This window comes from Dermochelys coriacea, chromosome 2 (genome assembly GCF_009764565.3).
Source record: "Dermochelys coriacea isolate rDerCor1 chromosome 2, rDerCor1.pri.v4, whole genome shotgun sequence".
In the NCBI taxonomy this organism is placed as follows: domain Eukaryota; kingdom Metazoa; phylum Chordata; order Testudines; family Dermochelyidae; genus Dermochelys; species Dermochelys coriacea.
In genome coordinates, this window is record NC_050069.1 from 137,286,844 (window position 1) to 137,309,656 (window position 22,813).

Below are 22,813 nucleotides of genomic sequence, written 5' to 3' on the forward strand. Positions count from 1 at the left end.
AAATCCTACTAAAACCAATTATAACCTAACCAACCTCAACATAACCCTAGGTCCCGTCCTTGCTATCTTGTTTTCTCATCTTACTGCCCCCAACCTTTACTTACACTAAAAAGCTCCATTTCCCATACTCCTCTATACTTAGGCTAACTTTGGCCAAAACCTATTTTCTATTTACTCTTTAATATATTTCTACTTAATATAACCAAACAACCCTCCCATAAGCTACAGTAATGGGGAAACATCTACTCCCAAAGCAGCAGAGCAGCTGCTCCATGGAGCCTGCCTCAACTCAGTGTCTGCTGTAGACTCCATGGGCCATTACACATCCCCTCTGTAAGGGAAGAAAGGACAAGAGGACCCATGCAATAGCAAATCCTCCAGTCAAATCCCAATCAGTAACTCAGGCTACCCATGTTCCACGTCTTCCTGCCCCTGTGTGCTGCTATACAGGATGCTTTCCCAGAAAGGGTCACTCTGCATTCAGTTCTCTGCCCTTGCACAGTAGAACAACATTAGTTCCAGTGTCAATGGGCCTCTGGAGCTGCAGAGAAGCAGGCTCTTTGCCCCAAAAGCACAAACACTGAGAAACAAGGGGCCTGATCCTGTAAAAACCTCTGTGTGCAAAACTCCTATTGACATAGAATTTGCAGGACCAGGGGCAGCTCTACCAATTTTGCCGCCCCAAGCGGTCGCTGCCGAATTGCCGCCCTGCCTGGAAGAGCAGTGGAGCTGGTGCCTAGAAGAGCGGTGGAGCTGCCGCCAAATTGCTGCTGCGGGACACTGACGGCCGCCCCAAGCACCTGCTTGGAAAGCTGGTGCCTGGAGCTGGCCCTGTGCAGGACCAAGTGCTGTATCTAGATGCTGCTATTAAAGATGTACAAAAAGGGCTCATTTCAGAGACTTGGAAAATGTCTGAAAGAGGACACCCTTCATTCTCTTCTCAGCAGAAATCTTACTGATAACAACATAGGTAGGTTTTCTTAAACACCAGTTTTTAGGTGGACATAATCTTTGGGCTGCATAGCTCTTCTTTCCTTTACCTGGCTCTTCCTTAAAATGGAGCCCTGCTGTATCTTTGGGTTGTCATCTTGTGAAGACTACCTCAGTTATTGTACTAGTCTGCATTAGGATCCTGGGTGAGTCACAAAGCATCCTTGACATGTCCTATTGATTATGAATTGAGGTTTATAAAACCACTAAAAAGAGCATCTATTATGTAAAATTGACCCTTTTTCACAGTCTCATGGGAGTCTTGGGTGGTCACAGAATCCCTGAATAGGCAAGACTTTACTCACCCTTAGAATCAGGATCAACCTTTTGGCTGCTAGTTCTTAGGTGCTAGAGCAGTTTTAGAGCTCCAACAGCTGTGGATTCAATACTGGCTGGATAGGGCCCTAAATACATATTTCCAAGACAGTGAGAAGTGCAACTAAGAATTAAAGGTTTTATAACACAGTAGTTTTCTACAATACAGGAGATATTAATTGGTTGACATAACCATAAAAACCTTCCTTGCAGGATGTGTATGTGTTCATAACAGAAAACAGTAACATTGTATGAATAAGCAAATGATATTCAATCACGAGCACTGCAATTAACCATCTGTTCACATTTTCTAATGTAGTGTTGTTGCTGAACGATTTAAAATGGCGGTTTAACAGATGGCTGTCTTATTCATAGACACGTTTTATGTTATTCCGAACATGTAAAGCATATTTAAAATTAAATCTGAATGTTCAATTATTCTAAGAATGTCTTTTAAAAGTACAGGTGATTGTCCCTGATTAGGTGCACTGCTTTGCACATTAAAGTACATATTTAATAATACTGCATTAGGTTCCTGCATTATTTAACATACATTTTATGATTATATTATTTTTTCACTTTCCTTTTTAAGTGAGTTCATTTTACCCTTTGCTTGGCTGAATTCTAATGAGATAATATTTTAACATGTTGGTAATTGTTTTCTTTTCTCTTTTATAAAAACAAAAAAGAGGCATTGTATCTTTTCACAGAGACATAGGAATTGTAATAATGTAACAGACCAATGATCCAGCCAGTCCATTATTTTGTCTGACAGTGGCAAATGCTTGTGCATCAGCGAAATATTTTGTTAAAAAGCAGGATTTGGTAACTAAGTGTGCCATAATATACCATATCCACTCCTCAAGGACCTCTCCTTGACCATCACCTTTACACTTTATTCCTAGACAACTTCATCCAGTCATTACAGTGACTGTGCTGATGACTCACAGAACTACTTATCCACCTCTAATATTTTCTTCTCTTCAAAAACGCCCTCTGTGTATCTCTTTGACCTCTCTTCCTGGATGTCCCACCTACAATTCATACTCAACATGTCAAAAGCTGGAATAATCTTTTCTCCCAAACCCCTGGTGCAATCACGTGAAAAAGGTTGGGTTGGGCTGGGAGAGAGGGAGGGAAAGGAATGAGAATAGGTAGGATAGTAAAATGTTGGTGGAGAGATGTCATTCATTCCCCTCAGTGGTTGCACTTCCCCTACCTTCTCCATTAACTGCTGACAACTCCACTTTTCTCACTGTCCCACAGCTTCACCACCTATCAGTTTGTTTTTATCATTCTTTATTATTTGTATGATGGTAGTGCCTAGAGACCTCAACCAAGATCAAGCCCATTGTGCTAGGCACTGTACAGACACAGCAAGAGACAATCCCCACCAATAACAGTTTACAGTCCTAATAGAAGAGACAGATAAAGGAAGTATTATTTCCATTTAACAGATAGGGAGCTGAGGCACAGAGAGATTAAATGACTTGCTTAAGGTCTGCAGCAGAGATAGGAATTGAACACAAATCTCCTGAGTCCAGGCTGCTGTCTTAAACACAGAAACATCCTTCCTCTCTTCAACTCTTCTTCCTTCCACCCTGCCACATTGATGCTGTTACTAAAATCTACCACAACATCTCCAAAATCTGTCCCTTCTTGTCTGCTTTTACTTTTCTCCTTTCTGCTTTTTCTCTCATTTTTTGGCTCCCATACCTGTTTCCCACTCACCAGAAGGCTGCATGCTGCTTGGGGTGGAGGATGTGTCATGTAATATTCTCCACCCCTTCTGCTCTTTTCCTTTCCCCTCCTCCCATCACCCAGCATGCTGAAAAACACAGATAAACTCTGAAGCATGAAGATTGATAGTCTTTGCAATTTTATTTTAATTTGTGTAACTGCAAGTTTATCCTAGACAGATAAATAAGTACTCCTTTAAAAATCTTACTAAACTATTTGTCTAAAGATATCCTGTAGCAATGAATTCTATGTTATATAGACCAACTAAACATATAATTCCTTTTATCTATTTCAGATTTTCTGCCTTTGATTGATTGATTGTCTTTTTGTACTTGCATTATGGGAAAGGTAAAATAGGAATACCCAATTAGTCTTCTTTACACATGATTCTATATAACTCAGTCATATTTATTTCTTCGTCTTCCGATATTAAGAAAACAATTGTCTGATTTCTACTTTGAGGTTTTTATTTTTCAAGCTATTTTTTTCTAAAAATTGAGTTCTCTACTGAATGTTTTTTGGGTACAAAAAGGAAAGAGAAAGAAAATCAGAACTTTATAGAAAGGGATACTCATACATTATTGTTCCATTATATTGACTACAATAGCCTTGCAGTATCTATTTTCCCTTTTCACTCCTTTTGTTTCACCACTTGTTTCTAATTGTTTTTAGCTTATTTTCTCTCTCCTTCAATATTTGACTCTTTTTTGGTTTTGATAGTTCTTATTCTTTCATTTGTACTATAGTTTCTTCTTTCTTGAGCATGTGTCAGATTATACCTTCATTTCTATTTGGTCTCTTTTGTTCAGCCTCCAATAACAATAACTTATTTTATATCACCATCTTGAATGATCCCAGTGTATGATACAGATTGCTGCATATACATGGATCAGTCATCAGTACTGAAATGCAGCCCCCCCATGGGGTTAAGTATGAATGCCATCCTGCGTCAATAACTCAACATGACAATTTTCTGGAGGACAAGTAAACAGAAGTTTGCAAATTGAAGTTACAGGGGAAATTTTAGGTAACCAGAAAGTAGTTATCCATTGCCTTGATTATTTTTGGCTCTTTGGCCTCTGTTTTTGTGTCTTCTCTGTGTTTTGCTCACTCTTTGATTTTGGTCTCTTTCTGCCTCAGCCTTTTAAAAGACATTGATTTTTTTGTCCTTGCATATATTATTCCCCCCCCCCCGCCTACACTGATGCTCTCAGCTTCCCCACTTTTGTATTGTCAGATTTCCCCTTTCTTTCTGTATCTTTTTATATAATCATTTTATCATTTTCCAGATAAAGGAGACATCAGTTGTAGAGGACACTTCTGCTCAGTACACAAATTCTAAAGTCTTAATTCATATTTTACTCAAAAAAATCCTATTGAAGTCAACAAACTAAGCACTGAGATGAGTTATTTTTTGCCTGAGTAATGACTGAATTAAACCTAAGTAAAGATTACATGATTTGGCCCACAGAACCAGATTTTTAAAGGTATTGAGGCCCCTAAAGATGCAGAGGTGCCTAGTGGGATTTTCAAAAATGTCTAGGAGGTAAGCTCCCTTTGAAATCATAACGACTAACAGCCATAGACTGGGTTTATTTTTTAGAAAATGCCTTGAATTATTTGAATTAGATTAAGATTTTAATACTGGAGAAATATTTTATTTGTACTTGAGGACCACCATTAGTGATGCATCTGCCTACTCTTTCTATGTAGCTGAGATAGCCCTATCCACAAGTTGCCACCCCAGTGCCTCTCCTTGTAGCAAAGCATAGTGCTGGAGGCTCTCTGCCTCAGTTTACCCAACAAGTATTTCCTGTTTGCTCTGGTGGTTTATGTGGCTCAGCCATCCATAAGGTCACCACAAAAATTCAATCCCAGCCCAAACTAACAGGCAAAAACAACAACCACGGCCAAAGAAACTCATCCCCCCCCCATACTCTAAGTAGAGGAGCCTTTGCCACACCTGGTCTTAATTATTAGCATTTCTGAGGTCATTCATCCTCTTGGTTTAGCTCTCCACCCCCCTCCTGTCAGGACACTATTTGCCATAGCTTGGCTTAAGACCACCCGCAACGCTTGTGTACATCCAAATAGTCCCCTATCAAGGTCTACCTTCCCTTTAGAGAGGCTTAAACAGGCAGCAATCCTACTCAACCTTGGATTCCAACCCACCTTTTCTCCACATGGAAGCTGTTCCTCTTCACTGCTTCCTAACCAGCCTCCTACTGACTGAATTCTCCTCTTTTGAGTCCCACCCTTCCTGCCTAACATCCACTACAGAAGGAGGAGGGCTAATTAGGCTCACAACAGTACCTTCAGATTTTGTAAACCCTATCTATCAGAGTCCCTGAGAGCAAAATTTAGGGTTTTTTTTCTCATCTTCTATCATTTATTTCTTATTAAATGCTGAGAAGTGAGAGTACCCATCTGGCTAGATAGTTGCCCTTTGATATCCTTTTCCCTTCTTTGTCAAGTCCTTTTGCTTCCTTTATTATGAGATGAAAAATCCATTGTTTTTACTTATAGAATTCCTCAGATATTTTATGATACCCGGTAAAAGTTTATGAAGTTGTAAATATATGGGATTTAAAGATTTTTATTATAAAGTACTTTCTGAAAATATGTATTTGTAACTAGAATGGGTATTTGTACAAGGTATTTTTTTATGACTGTTAGAAGATAAAAGTATTTTCAATAATGTGGTGATTTTATAAACTTGTAACAGCATGCATTTTTGGAAAATGGGCATCAAGAAAAGAACACATGGACTACTGTTTACAAACACAATCCCTGCAGACCACTCTGATAAAAGAAAGGAACCACTGATCTAAGAGGACGGGAGTCCTCTTGCCAACTATGCCACCTCCATTCTCCAAGGATCATCAACAACATTTATCTAGAAAATCTTGCTTGGCCCATACTCTTTTTCAAAATGTACCCCTTCCCTTATACACACTCACTCTCACTCTCTCAAACATAAGCAGCATTTTGCTGTTGATTGCATCCCATTCCTCTCATCTCAGGACATCCCAGAAGCTGTAGGAATATTATGTAATGCTGTATTGTATGGAATGTAACTGTATATTTGTTTTTAATAAATGGGAGTGAGGAAGAACATGCAATGTAACTCTTAAACCAAAGAGAGAATGGGGGAAGGAGGAAAGAAATGAAACATGTACTGTTGACTCTTCATTCTGAAGGTGCATGGACACACAATTTTTTTTCCATTTTCTTTCCCAGGAAGGGTGTGGGGAGAGGGGGTATTAGTCTCTGAAGCAGAGCTATCAAGCAAGGCCAATTCTGTCATATACAATAGGTAGTTCAGGTAGGTGAGATGCCTCTAAAAGACAGCAAAGTACTGGAAGGTAGCAAAATATGTAAAGTCTGTTCATTGATTGAGTGATTGCCTGACTCTCTCTCTCTCCTCTCTCTCTCTCTCTGAGGGAGAGAGAGTATATGGTTTAGCAAGAAACCTGGTTTCAGTTTTAAATATGAATTTATGACTGACACAACTCTCTCTCTGTCTCCCGGGGAAGAGGATGGGCACTTTCCAGTCACTCCAGTGTGTATATAGAGCAGAAAAGGAAACTGCAGGCAGTAGTAAATATCAAGGCACAAGGACATTTTTTTGTTAACAGATAAATCTGAATAGATATCATTTACCCATGTCCTGCTCCTATTTTTTTAAAATCCCCCGTAACAGCCCAAAATGCTTCAGCATGCAAATGTTAGTGAACTGTTTTGTGGCAATAGCTGTATAATACTGTAGTCTTTATTTACAAGGGCTAAATCCTGCAGTGGGATGTGGCAGTCTCATGAAAGGAGATGTGAGAGTTGTGATGACACAGTTTAAGGTGGAAAAGGTGTGTTAGAGACAGTTCATAGGTGTGGCAGTGTTTGGGGGTGGGGGAGAAGTGTGCTGGAGGGTGATGGTATTCAAGAGAGGGAATGTGTAGGTGTGTGCAATGGTGATTGGATTGTGTCCATGAGGTGAAGATGACTGTGCTGGAAGGGGGCAAGTGACTGTGTCTGTTGTGGGACAGTGCTAGGGGCGGGGAGAGGGAGGACTGTTTGTCTGTCTGCTTGGGAAAGACGGATAGTGTTGGAAGGGGGCTGATTATTTATGAGGGAGAAATAATGACGTTGCAATGGATGATTTTGGGGGGGGGGGGGAATAATTTTTGAAGGGGGCAAGCATGTATGTGTGAGGAGTTTTAAGGGGAACAGATGATTGTCCAGGGAAGGAAGGTGAGTATGTTGGAAAGGGGGAGCAGCTGTTTGTGTAGTAGGTGGGGAAGTGATAGACTGTTGCAAAAGGCAAGTGACAATGTTTGGGGGAAGGTGACTGGAGCCATAGGGGAAGATCACTGTGTGGAAGCGGGCAGGTGAGTGTGTGCATGGAAGGTGATGGTGTTGGAAGCGACTGTTTGAATATGAACATTTTTCCAGTAGGGGGGAGGTGACAGTGTCCTTGGTGTGTGGGGTATGTGCCTAGGTGTGTGCAGAGGGGTAGGGCTGCCACCTGTCCAGGTTTTCCCAGGATCACCCCGTGGCTGAGGCAGCTGTCCTGGGCAATCTGAAGGGTGCTCAGTGACCCGCGCCAGCTATGCAGTTGTGTGGGCTCAGGATCATGCCCGATGGACCTCAGAGGTGGCCGCCCCGGTGTGTGTGAGTGGGGGGGGGGGAGGAGGAGGGGGGTGACTGTGACCCTGCTACGCGATGGTGACAGTGCCCCGGTGGGGGCGGGGGCGCAAGGGTGACACCCCGCGGGAGCGAGGGCGGGGGCGGGGGCGGGGGCGGGGGGAGGCGTCTCGGTGTCTGTGCCGCGTGGCGGTCGCAGTGACTGTCTCGCGCTCGCGGCCCCGCCCGGCTCGCGCCGGGTAACGGTCGCTCGCTGGCTCGGTTCGGAGGCGGCTGTTGGCGTCTGGAGCCGGACCGGCGCGAGCCGCCCTGACCGCGGGACCCCGCCCCCGCCCCGGTCCCCTTCCCGGCTGCTCTGAGGGCGCAGAGCGGGGTCCCCGCCCCCGGGTCCGGCTCGGGCCAGCGGGTGTCCCGGCGGGAGGGCCGGGTCGGCGGGGGGCGGGAGGGGGGGATGAGCTGCGGCGGGGCGAGCAGCATCCCCGGCCCCGGCGAGCCGCAGCGAGACCCCGCCGCCGCCGCCCCGCTGGAGCTGCCGGGCGCGGAGGAGAGCGCGGGGCTGCGGCGGCTGCAGCCCCAGGCGGAGCCGGCGGCCGACGACCCCACCGAGGCGGGGCAGAGCAGCGGCTCCGGCGGGACCCCCCCGGGCCCCTCCGCGATGAGAAGGGGCGGCTCGGCCAGAGCCCGGGGGCAGGCGGGGGCCGTGGGCGGCGACAAAGCCGAGACCGGCTCCGTGTGCGGCAGCGACAGCGGCAGCGACAGCAACCCCGGCGGCGCCGGCCCCATCTGCAAGATCTGCTTCCAGGGCGCCGAGCAGGTGAGAGCCGGCCGGAGAGACCCGGCGGGGGCGGGGGACGGACGGACCCAGCCCCTCCGGCCAGACAGACACCGCACCGGCGCCGCCTGCCTCTCTCCGGCGCGCGCGGGCCGGGGCAGGTTGCTGGAGGCTGCGGGTCCCAGCCCGCCGCGGTCAGCACCCTGGACAGGGCTCTGAGGCCGACCCCGCGCTTCGACTCTCTGGAAAACGAGCCCCGAAGCGGCCGAGTCGAGCAGCTTCAGCTTCGTCAGGCCGCCCTGGGGTGGCTCGTCACTCAGCAACAGCCGGGGGGCCAAGGCGATCGCGGGCCGGTGCACTGGGCACAAGAGCGGGGGGTTGCCCCACGCCTCTGGGAAGAGCTTTGCCCGCCTCCACGGCCAGCCCGGAGAGGCAGGGAACTACTGGTCTAGTGGCGTAGGGTGCAGCCTCTCCCCTCGAAGACTTCAAGGGGAAACCCACGTTCTCCAAGCGTCTCGTCTTCTACCTCTTAATTAGCCATTGCGAGTTTCCCAATACTTTGATGAAGAAAACCTAGGGAAAGATTTCACGATTGGTCATTATCATAATATCGGAGCCGGACACTTCCGCGAGCATTTTACTCTATACCTGGCAGCTTAGTCGGCCAGCTCCCTCTCGGGGCCATTATGACTTTATAAACGGGGGAGTGGGTTGGTTATACTTTATTTTCTCTATTAAAAAGCAAGAAAATGGAAGAAAGAAAGAAAGAAAGAAAGAAAGATATTATGGGTATGGTGCAGTTAGACTTTAATATACGAGTCTACTAGCTTTGTGTTTTATTTTAGAACACAGATGAGGGCAAGTGTCAGTATGTGAGGTAGAACGATTACATTTTTGAAGGAATGACAGCTTTCACAGTAGCAGCCGTGTTAGTCTCTTTTCTCAAAAAGAAAAGGAGGACTTGGGGCACCTTAGAGACTAACAAATTTATTAGAGCATAAGCTTTCGTGAGCTACAGCTCACTTCATCGGATGCATTGGGTGGAAAAATCCGATGAAGTGAGCTGTAGCTCACGAAAGCTTATGCTCTAATAAATTTGTTAGTCTCTACGGTGCCACAAGTCCTCCTTTTCTTTTTATTTTTGAAGTAGCATCACAGAACTAAGAAAGCTTCAGCCAACCCCACAGTCATTCATGTATTTGTTATAGGATGTAATTCTGATAGGAAAGACAGATTTAGATTATTTTTTAAGTGTTCATTTTGTAGAGAATTTTTATGGTGTAATTGCATACAGTACAAATGCTACTGTAAGCGCCCAGTTCACTATGATGTCATACATTTCTTTCTTATCCATGATTAAGAATTACTGTATTTTCTCTACATCTAACCATCCATCTAAAAGTTACTCAAAAGAGATAATAAGGTGACCATTGGCATAATAATTACAGATGCAGTGAGTTACCTGTTGTTTGTAATGTGGTAGAATATTTAAGGTGGAAATGATATCTTTAAAAGAGCTCTAACTTTTGAGTTTTATTCTAGCCAAAAATATAAGATAGTGACTAAAACAAACTCATTGTTCCAGAACAGATAACATGAAATATTGTATAAGAAAACCAAATAAATCCCCGCCATTTATTTTTGTCTTGTTTCAGGGCGAATTGTTAAATCCTTGCCGATGTGATGGGTCAGTACGGTACACACATCAATTGTGCCTCTTAAAGTGGATCAGTGAAAGAGGGTCATGGACCTGTGAACTCTGCTGTTACAGATACCATGTTATAGCAATTAAAATGAAAAAACCTTGCCAGGTAACATTTTTACATACTTACAGACCAAAAATGTTACTTAGTGTCTATATTTCAGAGACTTGCAAATGTTAATTTATGGCACACGGGCAGATTTTATAAAATATTGGTTTATTCTCCTCCTTGACATTGTCTCAACAGATCACCTCTGTGAGATTGCATACCCTGTTGTGAGACACTGGACCCCATTTCAATGTGCTTAGTCCCTGGGGAAGAGTACACATCAGAGTAGGATCCAGTCATTTGGTAGGGGGAGGCTCTTCTGGCCTAAGACTACTTACAGAAAAAGTTCTTGCCTCTACCCTGACAAGACCTGTTTGGATCTCTCGCCTGTAAGCAGAGCAGCGAGGTCCTCTAAGGACTCGGGGTGCACCTTTGATCCATCTTCTTCAGCAACATGCAGGAAGTGTTAGGGTTAAACTGTTATCCAGTAATATGCATTAGTTCTCTGGATCTGGTAAAGACAAAGATTGGCTCCACTTATGTCCTACCATTATAGATTCAGAAATCATCAGGCCTCCTTGGACCTAAGCCAATCTTATCCTTTGGGTCCATATTTCAGACAGGCTAAATACTCCTTGAAGTTCCTGTACAACCAGGAGCCAATGCCCTCCTACCAAAGAGGTAGCATATTCTCCAGTGTCTTCGTAGTCATGTGCTGATTGCATCTTTGCAGATTTCAACAATCTGAAATTTGATTAATACCTTTACAAAATTTTCAATATTGAGTCCAGTTCAGATGAGATACTTCATTTGGGAGAGGTGTATTTCAGTCATACGTCAATTAGCACTATTCTTCAACCCACCTCCTGAGAAGCGTCACTACTATCTAATCTCTCACAGATGGGATCTGGATAGATAGTGTCATGAGAGAAAAAGATGGCTTATTTACCCACATAACTTTTGTTCTCAAATGTATTGCCTCTACAGAGCCACACCAATCTTCCCTTTCCCCTTCGACTTCAGAGATTTACAGGATGTGCCCAGAATTAGAGAGGAAAAATTAGGAGTTGGGTTTTTTGTAACCCTTAGTTCCAGAATGTTAAAACAGCCAGCCACGAGAACATTTCTCCTAGCATCCAACTGCTTTGTATGGTTTCTTTTGCTGCATGGCATGTAATCTCAAAGTGGGCCTCTATGGAGGCAGTAGATTCAGGGAACAATATTTATGTTGGTAACCTCTTTTTCAGTATATTTTGTCATGGTGCATACCTAACCACATGCCAGCTAACTACCATCAAGGGGCCCACTCCTGGAAATATGCAACATGTTGACAGGATTAGGCACGAAAGCATAATTACGAACTGAGAAAATTCATATTTACTTTTATTATCATCCAACTGGTTTGCTGTCAGTGGGAGATGTAGATTAACTGGAGAGATGCAAGTTGTGCATTTTTCCCCAGCATCCTGTCCTTTCAGTGAGCCAGATGTAAACAAGCATAACTCTAATAGTAAATGTTAAAGTCAGTGGAATTGCTCCTTATTACAGCAGGGAAGAATTTGTCCCAGTTCTGATGCTTGCTTTGTCTCTGCTCCAATGATTCTTTCATATTTATCATCCAGTGGAGCGGGGGTGTGGGTGTTGATACATGCATGAGAATGACTCTGTAGCCTGGTGGTTATAACATGGATGTGGGAGACCCAGGATCTAGTCCTCCTGCTCCAATGACTTTAAAAATTATCCAGAGTGGAACAGCTTCAATAGGAGATATTAAGGGAGCCCCACATCAGAGTATCCCATAGCCCAGAGTCTAGAGTACCTACCTGAGAAGGAGTGGGTATCAGTTTAAATCCCTTCTTCCCATTCAGGTAGAGGGGAAACTTGAACTAGGCATCTCCTACATGTCAGGTGAGTACCCTAACCACTGGGATAAACATTATGAGGGAGGGTCTCCTCTCTTGCATTTTGTGTAAGCTTCTCTATAGGGGCCTGATCTTATAGGCAAGCCCTGAGCATACTTACTGGATTGGGCCCTGCAGGCAATTAGATGGAGGAGTGCCCATCTTCCCCTAGTTTGTATGTTGCTTTGGGGCTATAAAAGAGAACAGGCGGCTACTTTTTCTAAAATGTTTTATATTTTAAACTGTTATGCATGATCATAGAATCATCATTTGTGGATGGAAATGCAAGAAATATCAGTCAGTTAACATTATAATTTGTTAGTTTTCAAGAAAGAGGAGTCCTAGTGGTAAATTAATTTAGAAGCTGATTTAATGTTAAATTGAGGAAAACATCTTAAATGTTATGCAGAAAGAACCAGCAAGATATTTTAGACATAGCCTGAATGTGAGGACATAAAGCTAGATCTGAGTTGAAGATGATTCCCAGGTTACATGCCTGAGTCACAGGCAGGATGGTGGTGATATTCAAAGGAGGTCGGTGTGGTTGGTTGGGAGAAGAGAGAGATTAAGTACTCTGTTTTAGCCATGTTGAGCTTGAGCTGATGATTAGACATCCATGAGGGCATGTCTCTCTGACACCACAACATTTTAGTTCAGATAGAAGACAATAGGTCTGGAGCAGAAAGGTAGATTGTGAGTGATCAGCATTGGGATGGAATTGAATTTATGTCTGCAGATGAAATTACCAGAGATAAGCTATAGAGGGAGAGCAGCAGGAGACTTAGGACAGAGCCCAATGGAACCCCTCACAAAAAAATTGGAGGTCAGGGAATTTTCCAAAGGACAGGCAGAAGAAGAGATTAAATAGGTAGGAGGAGAACATGGAAGAAGGACAGAGACATGGAAGCCAAAGGTAGGCAAGATTTCAATAAGAATATGGTTGACAGTGTTAAAAGGGGCTGAAAGGATGAGGAGGAGGAGGAGAATAGAGTACCGATTCTGAACTTTGGTTAGGAAGAAGTCAGAGACTTTGTAGAGAGCAAGGGAGTGGAGTGCAAGGGGCAGAAGCCAGATTGGAGAGGCAAGGGGTGCTGCAGATGGAAACCACATATTTGGTGTTTGTTATTACTACTTCAAATCAGGGGGTGCAGTAGCATCATCCCCAGCACCATTAGTTCCAGCACAACTGGTCTAAAATGAAACTGGAGAAGGGGAACTCTAGATAGTGAATGTAAACAGTATGCTCAGTGATCTTAGAGATGAAAGGGAGAAGGGGCAGTAGTTGAAGAGGCAAGTGGGTCAAAGTTAGGGTGTTTTTAAGATGAGAAAGACTAAAGCATGCTTGTGTTGCCAGAGGAGAGTAAGAAATTAAGGAGAAGAGTAAGGGAGGGGATGAGAGGTCATGAGGGAGATCAGGAGATGGGATGGGGTCACTGGGGCAAGTGGAGCCAGGACATCTTTGTGGCACTCACCACATCATCTCATATGGACAGCTAAGTGGCTGGATCACTTTGTGATTCTCTGTTCTATTAATTTCCTCTGGGGCACCTGGCATTGGCCACTGTCAGAAGACAGGATACTGGGCTAGATAGACCTTTGGTCTGACCCAGTATGGCTGTTTTAGGTTCAACACAATGGTTGAGGGGAGCCCACTAGCTTGTGTCTGACTAAAAGCACAGCGTGTGTTTGTCTAAAGCATATCTTCCAGAAAGGCATCCAATTTTTATTTGAAGACATCAAAAGATGGAGACTCCACCACCACTTCTCTTGATAGTTTATTCCAGTGGGTAATCACCCTCACTGTTCAAATGTGTGTCTAATTTGGCTTTGCCTGGTTTCAGCTTCCATCCATTGGTTCTTGTTATGCCTTTCCCTATGAAACTATAGAGCCGTTTAGTACCCAGCATTTTCTCCACATGCTACTTATACATTATGAACAGTCACCTCTCAATCATTTTGATGAGCTAAATTGATAGAACTCTTTAAGGGTGTGTCTAAGCTGCAGTCAGCAGATATGGCTGCAGCACTTTTAGATGCACCTTAGTAGATTTGATCTTGTGAGATAACAATAGCAGTGAGGCCACAGCAGCACAGGTGGCTGCATGGGCTAGCCCCACCTGCTTAGGATCCTGGGTACATACTTGAGTGGCTGCCACCCATGCTGCTGTGGCATCACTGCTGTTTAATCTAGCTAGCTCAAGTATGTCTACACATCCTGTAGTCACATCTCCCAATTGCAGTGCAGACATACCTAAGTCTCACATTGTAAGGCTAGCCGTGTTAGTCTGTGTCAGCAAAAAGAACGAGGTGTACTTGTGGCACCTTAGAGACTAACAAATTTATTTCAGCTTTTAAAGTTTTGCCTAGAGGGAAATCCTCTGTGTTTTTGAATCTTTTGTTACCTGATTCCTTCCCCACTCTGAATTCTGGGGTACAGATGTGGGGACCCACATGAAAGACCTCCTAAGCTTATTCTTACCAGCTTAGGTTAAAACTTCCCAAGGCACAGATTCTTTTCTTGCCTTGGGATCGCTGTCACCACCAAGTGATTTAACAAACAAACAATCAGGGAAAGGACCACTTTTAGTCCTATTCCCCCAAGCCTACACCCCCTTTCCTGGGGAAGGTTTGAGCATATATCCTCACCAATTGGTTACAAAGGGACTACAGACCCAAACCCCTGGGTCTTAGAACAATGGAAAAATCAGACCGGTTCTTAAAAAGAAGGATTTTATGTAAAGAGAAAAGGTAAAAGAATCACCTCTGTAAACTTAGGCTGATAGTTAACCTTACAGAGTAGCAGAAAATTCAAAGAACACAGAGGAACCCCCTCTAGCCTTAGTTTCAAAGTTACAACAAAACAGGGATAAACCTCCCTCTAGCAAAGGGAAAATTCACAAGTTGAGAAAACAAAGATCAACTAATATACCTTGCCTGGCTGTTACTTACAAGTTTGAAATGAGAGACTTGTTCAGAAAGATTTGGAGAACATGGATTTATGTTCGGTCCCTCTTAGTCCCAAGAGCGAATGGCCACAGAAAACAAAAACCCAAAACAAAACTTCTCCCCACCCAGATTTGAAAGTATCTTTGGTCCCCATTGGTTCCTTTGGTCAGGTACCAACCAGGTTACTTGAGCTTCTTAACCCCTTACAGGTAAGGAGGAATTTAGGTTACCCCTATAGTTATGACACCCTGTAAAGTTATTTTCCATCATGATTTTACAGAGGTGATTTTTACCTTTTTAAAAAAAATAAAATCCTTCTTTTAAGAACCTGACTGATTTCTCTATTGTCCTAAGACCCAGGGGTTTGGGTCTGTAATCACTTTGTAACCAATTGGTTAGGATATTATTCTCAAGCCTCCCCAGGAAAGGAGGTGTAAGGGCTTGGGGGGATATTTTGGGGGAATAGGAACTCCAAGTGGTCCTTTCCCTGATTTTTTGGTAAATCACGTGGTGGTGGCAGCGTACCCTCCAAGAACAAAGAATTTGTGCCTTGGGGAAGTTTTAACCTAAGCTGGTAGAAATAAGCTTAGGGGGTTTTTCATGCTTTCTTTTAAAAGCTTATGCTCAAATAAATTTGTTAGTCTCTAAGGTGCCATAAGTACTCCTTGTTCTTTTTATTGTAAGGCATTGTATCCAACCCTTGAATCTTTTTTGGCTGTTTTCTGCACTTCTGGTGTCTAATTTTTTAAGAGTGCTAAAAAACTGAACTGTACACAGTATTCCAGTACTGGTCTTACCAATGCTGTATACAAAGGTAAAAATCATCTCCCTATTCCTCCTTACATCTAAGGAGCATGTTAGCCCTTTTTGTCACAGAATCACAATGGAAGCTTATATTCAGTTGCTTGTCTACCGTGACCCCTAAATCCTTTTCAGAGTCACTGCTTTCCAGTATACAGTCACACATTCTGTGGTTATGGCCTGCATTCCTTGTTTGTAAATGTATAACTTTGCATTTGGCTGAATGGGCCCAGTTTATCAAGCAATTCAGATAGCACTGTAAGTTTTTCCCTTCAGTGGATTGACATGAATCCTGTTAGTGATCTTTCCATAGATTCATATACAGTAACCTTGCCATGACTGACTTCCTTTAGAAAATCAAGTTCAGTGTCTTCATTGTTTTGCCAGGAATGTGACCTACCTGAGCAGCAATGATCTGTTCCTTTAGTCAGTTTCCAATTTAGCTTTCCAAGTCACTTTTAAAAGAAAGTTACCCAGAATGGAACAGTTCTTTCAATCATCTCCATGCCCTCCTCTCATCCCATACCTGCCATGTTTCAGAGAATGTTCTCAAGGGCAGATCAGTCGCACCAAAGTCAATATTACTGCTGCAGCTTGCAACAAAGGAAATTTTCATTGTTTCAATAATATTTCACTTATATTGATGCCTTTTATCCTATAATTTCACAGCAAACCAATAATCCTCCAAACACCTCTGAGGAACAAACAAGTATTAATATATCCATTTAACATACAGGTGAACTGAGGCACAGAAAAGTTAAGAAATTACTCAAAATCAAATGAGCTAATAGTTTGGTAAAACTCCGAGGTAAAAGTTCTTCTTTCAAATATACGTATTCAGCTAAACTGACTTTAAAGTGTTACACATACATATACCGCTACAGCTCTGGGGGCAGAATTTGGTCCTAGTAGTTTAATAGGGGACTCTTACCAAAATGGTAAAAAAAGAATAGGAATTAGGTACAATATCAACTTGCTACAAATGAAACTTGGGAAGAGGCACTTAGTTTCATGTGCTTTTATGCTTTCAGAATGTTAAGTGTTAGATGGTACCTGTCCCTGTTCAGGTGTGCTAAGTGAGTAGAGGGCACAAGGTTTTCCTCTCCTTATGTCCTTCCAAGGGTAGATACAATCAATCAATCATAATCCTTGTGCTCAGGGTGGGGAACCATGGGAGTCTTAATGCCTCCAGCAGCACTAGATCCCAAAAGTGGGCAGGAAGCTCCTCTTCCACACAGACCCGCAAAACTGAGCGTACACTACCCTTTTCAGGGAAGCCACAATCTCTCTGAAATCAGGTGGTAGCATGCCTCACTACCAGCGCCAATGTGGCCTGCAACAGAAGAATCACAATTTGTCCCTAAGTTATTAACCTCTTCCCAAAAAATAGTCCTTATCATGGATCTGCTTGGAATCCTAAAATATTTGTTATGAAGAATTTAGATCAGATTTTAAAGATGGTATACTATTCTGCTTTAAAGTTCATGTTATGGATCATTTTAATAGCAAAGAGATGAAACAGAAGCCACCTTAAATGAGTATACCCAGCTGACAAAATAACCCAAATGACTCATCCAGTCTTGAGAATATTGATATCCAATTGGCATGTAAAATCAGTTTTTTCCCCGTTTAGACTTTTAGTAATATAGTGTAACTATAATGGTACTTTTTCTAGATTTGTCAAACTGTTGTGCAGCAGTTTCACTTGTTAGTTTCCTCTGTCCATTATGATCATATAATTCATTTTCCAATTCATCTTCTTTATCATACCATAGTTGTGCATAAGGGTTCTATCCAATTCATACATAACGTAGTGGAAAGGCTCCCATTGACTTCAGTGGGAGCTGGATCATGTCCACATGACTGACATTTATATAATGTTATAGGTGTGCATAGCTCTTGTTACAAGGATTTAGGTCTCTGGCCAAGAGAGCACTTAAGCACATGTTTAGTTCTGTTTATGTATTTGGCATATATGACTCATCCTCAAAAGTGACGACTTAGTGTTCTACAGTATCCATGTACAAATATAATTTACAAATAGAAAATACTAAAGTAATGAATTAATCTTTATTGTGCTGCAAGCAGCAATAAGTGCAGTAAAAGGGGCATTTAGATATGTGCCAGCATTGTCAGTACATATGCAGATGAATTGATGCTATTGATTTTTTAAGGGTTTGGAGCTACATCTTTGGTGGAGAAGTGAAAGATTTGTGAGGTTCCTGTGTGGAGCTTATATTCAAAATCACAGTGGTACCTACACCCAACATTTTGGTGCCATGGGCATTCACAAAACCTCTGCGTAGCACTGCTTAACCCTATGGTACTTAAGTTTCCACTGAAAGTCCCCATGGCACCTAAATTTCTGCTGGTGGACATAGAATCATAGAATATCAGGGTTGGAAGGGACCCCAGAAGGTCATCTAGTCCAACCCCCTGCTCAAAGCAGGACCAAGTCCCAGTTAAATCATCCTAGCCAGGGCTTTGTCAAGCCTGACCTTAAAAACCTCTAAGGAAGGAGATTCTACCACCTCCCTAGGTAACGCATTCCAGTGTTTCACCACCCTCTTAGTGAAAAAGTTTTTCCTAATATCCAATCTAAACCTCCCCCATTGCAACTTGACATGTACGCAGCTGCCTTACTCCTGATACTGCCAAGCAGCTTGACACCTAACTCACAGCTAAACACTGACAGGATTCACAAAGAAGGGTCTTCTCCACCTGTGGGGCCTGATCCAGTAGATTTGCTGAGGTACTGCTTTAAAGCACATCTACCGACCCAAGCCCTACATAGAACATTGGTGGTGGTGCTGCCATTTCCTCTTATACGCAATAGTCTGCTGATTGTTCCAACTGGGAAAGTGAGCAAAACTGATAAATTTAATGGTAATAAGTCGTAGGACCAGATGGTATTCACCCCAGAGTTCCTTCAGAACTGCTTCTCTGACACCTCAGTCTAGGACAGTTCCTCAGGTTTATTTCCTAAAGAGAATGGCTCAGGTGTGGGAATCTCCCTCACATCCTTCACAGTGAAGACTGATGCAAAGAATTATTTAGCTTCTCCACAAGAGCCTTGTCTTCCTTGAGTGCTCCTTTAGCACCTCAATTGTCCAGTGGCCCCACTGACCGTTTGGCAGGCATCCTGCTTCTGATGTACATAAACTAACAGAAAAAAAAAGTTTGTCTTTAGCTAGCTGCTCTTCAAATTCTTTGATACACTAAGACACCTGGACTCCTCTAGGGGAAAGCAGCTCACAAAGCCCATGCATACTAAAATGAAGTGAGAGTACTAGAAACAAGTTTTCACTAGCTGAACCTCCATCATTTGGAACAACCTTTTGGAGAATGTCTGGCTTATGCAGAATCTGACCACTTTCAGACCACACTGCGAAAATATCACCTATAGTGAAATAGGGAAGGGGGTGGGGTGGGGGGAACCTTTATACATGTAGGCCATTATTGTCCACTAATCCATCTGTATTCAGTTGTAGAGGAGAGCAGCAGCCCCAGGGAGATGGTTATAATCCCTGATTCTGAGCTGCCCAGCCCTGGCAGAAACTAGAGCAGCTGGGAGGCTAATCTAGCTTTCATTACTGGCATGTGCTGCTCAATCATACTTCCCTCCTCCTAAGTCAGGCACAAGGGGTAAGTCACAGTTGGCACACATTTTAAAGCTTTTCTCTGAGATTTTGACCATCACAAGAGAAGACCTTAACAACTATCTTTGACAATTTCAAGGCCATGGTGCAAAGTGGCTATAACAGAGTGGAGAATGCCACCCATATATTTAAAGGAGACCCTCCTTTACCAAAATATGGCAGAAGAACAGAAGATTCATGAAGTCAGCTAATAACGTCTTGCTGCACAGTTCTCATTTGCCTGGAAATCACTTAGATAGCACAGAAAATCGTAACATTGATAAACAGAAAAAAACGAGGAATTCTTGTGGCACCTTAGAGACTAAAATTTATTTGGGCATAAGATTTTGTGGGCTAAATCCACTTCATCAGATGCATGGAGTGGAAAATACAGAGGCAGGTATAAATACATAACTCATGAAAAGATGGGAGTTGCCTTACCAAGTGGGGGGTCAGTGCTAACGAGCCAATTCAATTAGAGTGGAAACAGGTAGACAGGCGTTGATTTATTTGCCATGTGACCTTGGGTAAATTGCTTAACTTCTGCATCTCACTTTCCTCATATGTAAAATGGGAATAGTGACACTTGTCAACATTTGCAAAGTGCTTTGAGATCTATAGATGAAAAATGCTAAATGAGTACAAAGTAGCATAGGCGGTGCTGGTATTGATGTATATGTATAAATAAGGCTGTCTAACACTTTCCATTGTAAGGTTCTATTTTCAGTTGCTTATAGTTTTGTCAAATGTTAATCATATGGGCTAAAGTTTTCCATGCTGGGTCAGCAAAAATGGTTGAGCCATTTCCAACCATTTCACTGATGAGCTCTAGCATCTGTATGCTTTGAAGCAAAGACTTGAAGTTTGACAGGGGCTTCATTCTGATTTTAGGGATGCCTCTTGTTATTTCCATGAAAATCTATTCAGGTTTGGTCAAGTTATAAACTTCTGCAAAAAAGACCACAGTTCACATATGCTCCATAGACATTTGTTAGAGGCTGTCAGCTTTATTTGCTGAAGAGTATACCTTCAATAACCCTATTCCATCCCAACACAGCTCCTACCTACTGACTGGATTGTGCATGTGGCATCCTCCATGGAGGAACTGAGCATGCTCCATCCTGGTGATGCAGAGGCTGAGCACAGCTTTTTCTGCAACTACTTCTCCCAGCTGCCCAGGACCCTGTGACACAAACTGACAGCAGCAAGACTGTTTCTCCTGAACTCTTAATTCCTTCCTGCTAGTGCCCAGGCAGATTGAACTGTGGTGCTACAGAAGGACATCTCCAGAGGATCTGAACTAGTATCTAGAGCATTCAACCCAATAATACTAAGTGAGCATTACCTCTACATTTAAAAAAAAAACAAAAAACAAACCAACCACCAACTAGAACCTAATAATCTAGATTTGAAATAAGTGAGATTCTATCATTCCAGCAAATAGAACACTTAAATCTTCTGAGTGGGAAGAGAGTCTCTTTATGATTTTATTTTAGTATAGTAGTAGTCACTAACTGGACAAAACCACACTAGTGCCAGGCTAACTGCTTGCAGAAAACATTTCACATTAGCACTGGTTTCAGTTGTGAGATGACAAATTTTCATGTGTCTATATTGTCAGTAGAGAACATATTCCATTTTTTCTGCTGAATATTATAACATTAATGGCTGTCAGTGATTATACCAAAGTAGCAAAAGTTGAAGATTTTACTCTTAGCTTTGCCATTGTCTTTGTGGCCACCTCTATCTAAGGCTAAGAAACAATAGATGAATATTAGTTAGCTATCTAGCAATTTGAAATCAGATTCCCTGATAAAATTAAGAGTGTGAGGGGAGCAGAATTTTGTTATACGATTGTACTCTTCTACAGTTACATACATGCTGAGGTAAATGTGAGGTATTCATTTTCAAATTAAGGACATTAAACATACTTCATGGTACCAAAATAAAAAAACTCAACCTCTGACATTTGTTGTGATTCATATCTGATGTCCTTGTAGATACCAGAGATCACAGTAAAGTTTCCTGTAGGCACCACACAGCTTCTGAAGACTTGTAGTGCAGACTTGGCTTATGGGGTAGCAGAAATTTTCAAAGACTGCTTCACGAACCAGTGCATTTCAGCAAACAAAAAGGGCTGATTCTCTATTCTGCCTGAGGTATGTTTGGTACATGAATGTAAGGGAGCAAACATAACTGACACCTTTAGACTTCCCTGACTGTTTTGGTCTGACTTCAGGACTGCTCTAACTTATGCTCAACTGCAGTGGACCTTGGGCCATTCCAGAGCTCAGAATAACCAGCCCCTTTTGCAGCTCTATGCTGCATTGGCTATTATACCAAAGGTATTCACTAAGGGCTGGTTCTGATACCTTAAGTTTTTTTACTCCACCAGAACAGTATAAAAAGGCTGTAGCAGAACAGAAATAGCTCCAGAACCTCCAAAATTACATCAGTGTTCTAGCTTGAAGGTAAGGAACAAAGTAGGACATAATTTGTCACTACAGGGCTGATAAGGAATACATAAGCAAATCTAGCAGTGCTCTGCATAATAAATCTATGGGGGACAAAAGATAGGGTGCCCATTATTAACTAGAAGCATCCTGCATTTTCATGTTTAATCAAAATGTACAGGCATCAAAGCCAAAGTCTGCACTGACATAAATGTGCTTGCTTCTAGACAAAGATATATCCTATAATTTAAAATACAGAAGAAACTTGTGTTTAAAAATACATTTGCTTGCCAACATGTAATCTATTTGGTCATTAAGTTAGCAACATGTGTATTGTACATTCTCTACATAGGAAATCATGCATATGAAACATTGTGATTGTTGCTATGAATCTGAGAAAGTGGCTTCTCTGAATGTTTATTCATATTTTCCATTAAAAATACAAGGAATTACACATGTATTTCCAAAACATCTGTTGAGTTCACAAAAATGTTGGGTTCTTTTTTGCTTGTCTAAGAATCTTACATTTATACAAACAGGTTGCAAATTCTATTTTGCATAATGAATACCATGGTTAACATTTATTTCTTGGAACAGTCTGGAACTGGCAATCAGAGCAGGGAAAAAAGCCTTTATGTCTTCCAGTTGGTATCTGTTCAGCTTAGTCATAGTATTTAGAGGTGAACAGCAAATTGGCTTTATAAAAACTTTCCTCAGCTGTAGCAATACATGGTCAACGCCCACATAGCCAGGCTAAGAGGGAGATTTAACACATTGTTAAAAAATAATTTGCTTCTTCTCCTTAGATCCAGTAACATGTCCAGTTGCCAGCACCTACTCTGACGTGACACATCAACATCCATTA

The 22,813-nt window shown here is 42.5% G+C and overlaps 1 protein-coding gene across 1 annotated transcript in view; it reads left to right on the forward strand.

Annotated features, from left to right (window-relative positions):
- Positions 1 to 8,277: 8,277 nt before the first annotated feature.
- MARCHF11 (membrane associated ring-CH-type finger 11) overlaps positions 8,278 to 22,813 on the forward strand; it is a 39,228-nt gene continuing 24,692 nt past the window's right edge. Inside the window, exons 1-2 of the mRNA XM_038391795.2 lie at positions 8,278 to 8,500; positions 10,114 to 10,269. Coding sequence (XP_038247723.1) covers positions 8,342 to 8,500; positions 10,114 to 10,269 — 315 coding nt within the window. The 5' untranslated portion in view covers positions 8,278 to 8,341. The remainder of the gene's footprint in view (positions 8,501 to 10,113; positions 10,270 to 22,813) is intronic.